Source organism: Micropterus salmoides, unplaced genomic scaffold (assembly GCF_014851395.1).
Source record: "Micropterus salmoides isolate LMB-PRFRI ecotype aquatic unplaced genomic scaffold, ASM1485139v1 Ms_hic_scaffold_14, whole genome shotgun sequence".
In the NCBI taxonomy this organism is placed as follows: domain Eukaryota; kingdom Metazoa; phylum Chordata; class Actinopteri; order Centrarchiformes; family Centrarchidae; genus Micropterus; species Micropterus salmoides.
The window spans coordinates 20,048,740-20,051,465 of NW_024040485.1; the positions used below are offsets into that span (position 1 = coordinate 20,048,740).

The 2,726-nt window shown below is 38.1% G+C and overlaps 1 protein-coding gene across 1 annotated transcript; it reads right to left on the minus strand.

The window, feature by feature from the left end:
- Nucleotides 1-810: 810 nt before the first annotated feature.
- On the minus strand, nucleotides 811-2,259 carry LOC119902199 (C-C motif chemokine 13-like). Its single transcript, XM_038718214.1, has 3 exons — nucleotides 1,998-2,259; nucleotides 1,785-1,899; nucleotides 811-1,301 (listed from the first exon to the last, which is right to left on the minus strand). The coding sequence occupies exons 1-3, from the start codon at nucleotides 2,062-2,064 to the stop codon at nucleotides 1,040-1,042; spliced, it is 444 nt and encodes a 147-aa protein (XP_038574142.1). The 5' UTR covers nucleotides 2,065-2,259; the 3' UTR covers nucleotides 811-1,039.
- Between the last annotated feature and the right edge of the window lie 467 nt (nucleotides 2,260-2,726).

The following is a 2,726-nucleotide window of genomic DNA, read 5'->3' on the forward strand; positions in this document are numbered from 1 at the left end:
TCCATCAGAGTCTGGTTTGGATATAGCACCGAACAAGAAGCTGCTAAAGAGAGTCAGGACTTTAACGATCACTGATGCTGACCTGCACAGCTCTAGGACTAGAAGACATCCCAAGTTAGGAAAGGGTCAGGTAAATCACTGCAGGCCCGTGACACCAGAAATAGTTTTTGATCACACACAGATAGTGAGACCAGCCATTTGATATCTCAATGCAGATTTTGTAAAATGTACATATCATCATGTGCATTTTTTTGTCAAGCAATAAATATTAACCCTGTTAATTAACCCTGACTGTTAAATAATTTAAAAATAAAACCCAATTTTGAGTAAAGAATCTTAAAAAAATCTAGATAATGTTTTTAATAATTCATGCATGAAAGCCACCCATGTATTTGTAAGTTACATATGCCGATACTTATTCCAGTTGGTTTATGTGCATTGTCGTGCACTACATGCACAGTAAAGCTACTAAGTAGGCCACAACGTATAGAGTATAAATGCACACTGTATATCTGCCTGTATAATAATATAATGTTTAATAATCAGTATAACAAACAGCTGTTGTTTCTTATTTCATAATGATATCTACTTGTTGAACATAACAGCGGTATTATTGCGTATCTATGATGTTCGTCTTTGTCTAGATGTGTTATGTCTGTTGGTTTCCTTCCTGTATATAAGTGTGTAAACACAATGACAGTTACTAAGAAACAGTCAGATTATCTTGTACTGTATGCGTCAACATACAAACCACAATATACCAATTCAGTTTCAGATTATATTTCATTTTTTCAGAACAGAAACACAAGATTTGCTCAAAAAGACTTTATTGGCACCTGACTGGAACGTGTACACATATTTATGACAACAAGCTATGGTTAACATATATTAAAGGGATATTTTTCATATTTAATCAACAATAAAATAATATATAAAAGTCTGTTTTTGTTTTAACTGTTGATGTGATATAGCAGGAAAAGTCAAATTGGAAAGAGTAATGTTTGCTGACTGTGGAAACTTTGATTTGTCTTGTGATTCCTCAGACACAATTTCTCTGTCCCTTCCTCCCTCCCCTGGAATTGTTCCTCGGCCGTCTCCTTCCATTCCTGGTTTTCTTCTGTGGTCCTTTTTTTGATGTGGTGGACGCTGCTGGTGTCATGTCGCTTGTTGATCTGTCTTCATTCAGTCTCTTCTCTAGCAATGTTTTTTTTTTTTTTTCCTCGTCCACCTTCTGAATCGCTTCTTTGGCCCAGTCACTGTTAGGGTCCGAGCAAATTCTTTTTCCAAGCTTTGTCTGAAACCTGCAATGGATTATAATCTGTTAACATCATTGTAGTGCCATTTTAATAATAATAAAATATATAAATTATTATTTCTTAATGGGGCAATTGTGCCAAGTTCAAACTAAATCTTGTTTTCTCACTTAACCTTTAGGGGACAGCTGGCCATGCAAATAGTTTGTTCAGGTTTTGAAATATAGATATATATATATAATTTCACAGCTGCAGCAATGTCATACAGTGCATTGATTCAACTGAAAAAATGCAACAGATGACTCAAATCATGACTTTTAAGGGGCAACCCTATGAATAAGTGGCTAGTAAGAGTGACTGGGCTACACACCACTGGCCTGCATTTGGAGAGTGGTTCTAATGTCAAGCCCTGCCACTAGAGGTAAATGAGGAATTTGGGTGAACCTACCATTTAAAAAATATACATTACATGTAGATATTTGGTCTAAGTTGAGATATAGTGTTTCATTGTGAAATTACAGGACCACTTACATTACAGCTGCGATTGGACAGACGCCTTCAGACTGAATGGTGTAATCCACAATTCGTTTAAGTGGGACTTGGGTGTTGGACCACTGCATACAACAGATTGACACCGGCCCATGGGCTAAACAAGACAGACATAGAAAGAGAAAGATTAAGTACCCTTAATTCTAACCTGCCAAACTCAGACCATACACTCTGTACTTTTTTTGCAGTACTCACTTGCATGGACTACGCTCATCCATGTGGTGAAGCAGAGAAGAGCGGCTACCCCCAGGCTGAATCTCATCTTCAAAATAACACCTCGGCTTTGTTCTTCAATAGCAAACTCCTGAATCGCTCACAGAAAATGATTTCTTGCTTGAGTAGTTATCAGAGCACTGAATCATCCAGTCTTGCTCACACAGCAGGTGCGGTGTGTATGTTCATGGATTCACAAATTAGCGAAGTCCTCCCTGTCTGATGATTCAAGTTTTGATCCTAGCTCTTATAAAACACGACCCCCACCCCCAATCACACCCCTAACCCGTCACCATGGAGTATAGTCAATGTGGCCGCACAGTGGGGAGAGGAAAGAGTGAGTTCACCCCTTTCACAAGTCAAAGATGAGAAACAGACCATTTACCACAGGCCTGCCCACAATGCAACAAATACAACTGTAGCACCACTAAAAAGTACAAACAGTCATAGAAATGTATACACATTCACACAGATACTCGTCACTTTCCACTACACTCACTCAGAAAGCCACAACTTGTCTCTGCCTTTGGAGTCACTGATAGTATGAAAAGTGTAGCTGAAATGAGCATTATATTTTATTAAATGTTAGATTAGGTCTGGGGATATTTCTTGCGGTTAAGATGAATGTTGTATATATTATGTTTTCTTATCATAAATGCTTGGGCCAGGTTCAACTCTAAATAACTACCTAAACGGTCCTGTGCTCCCACA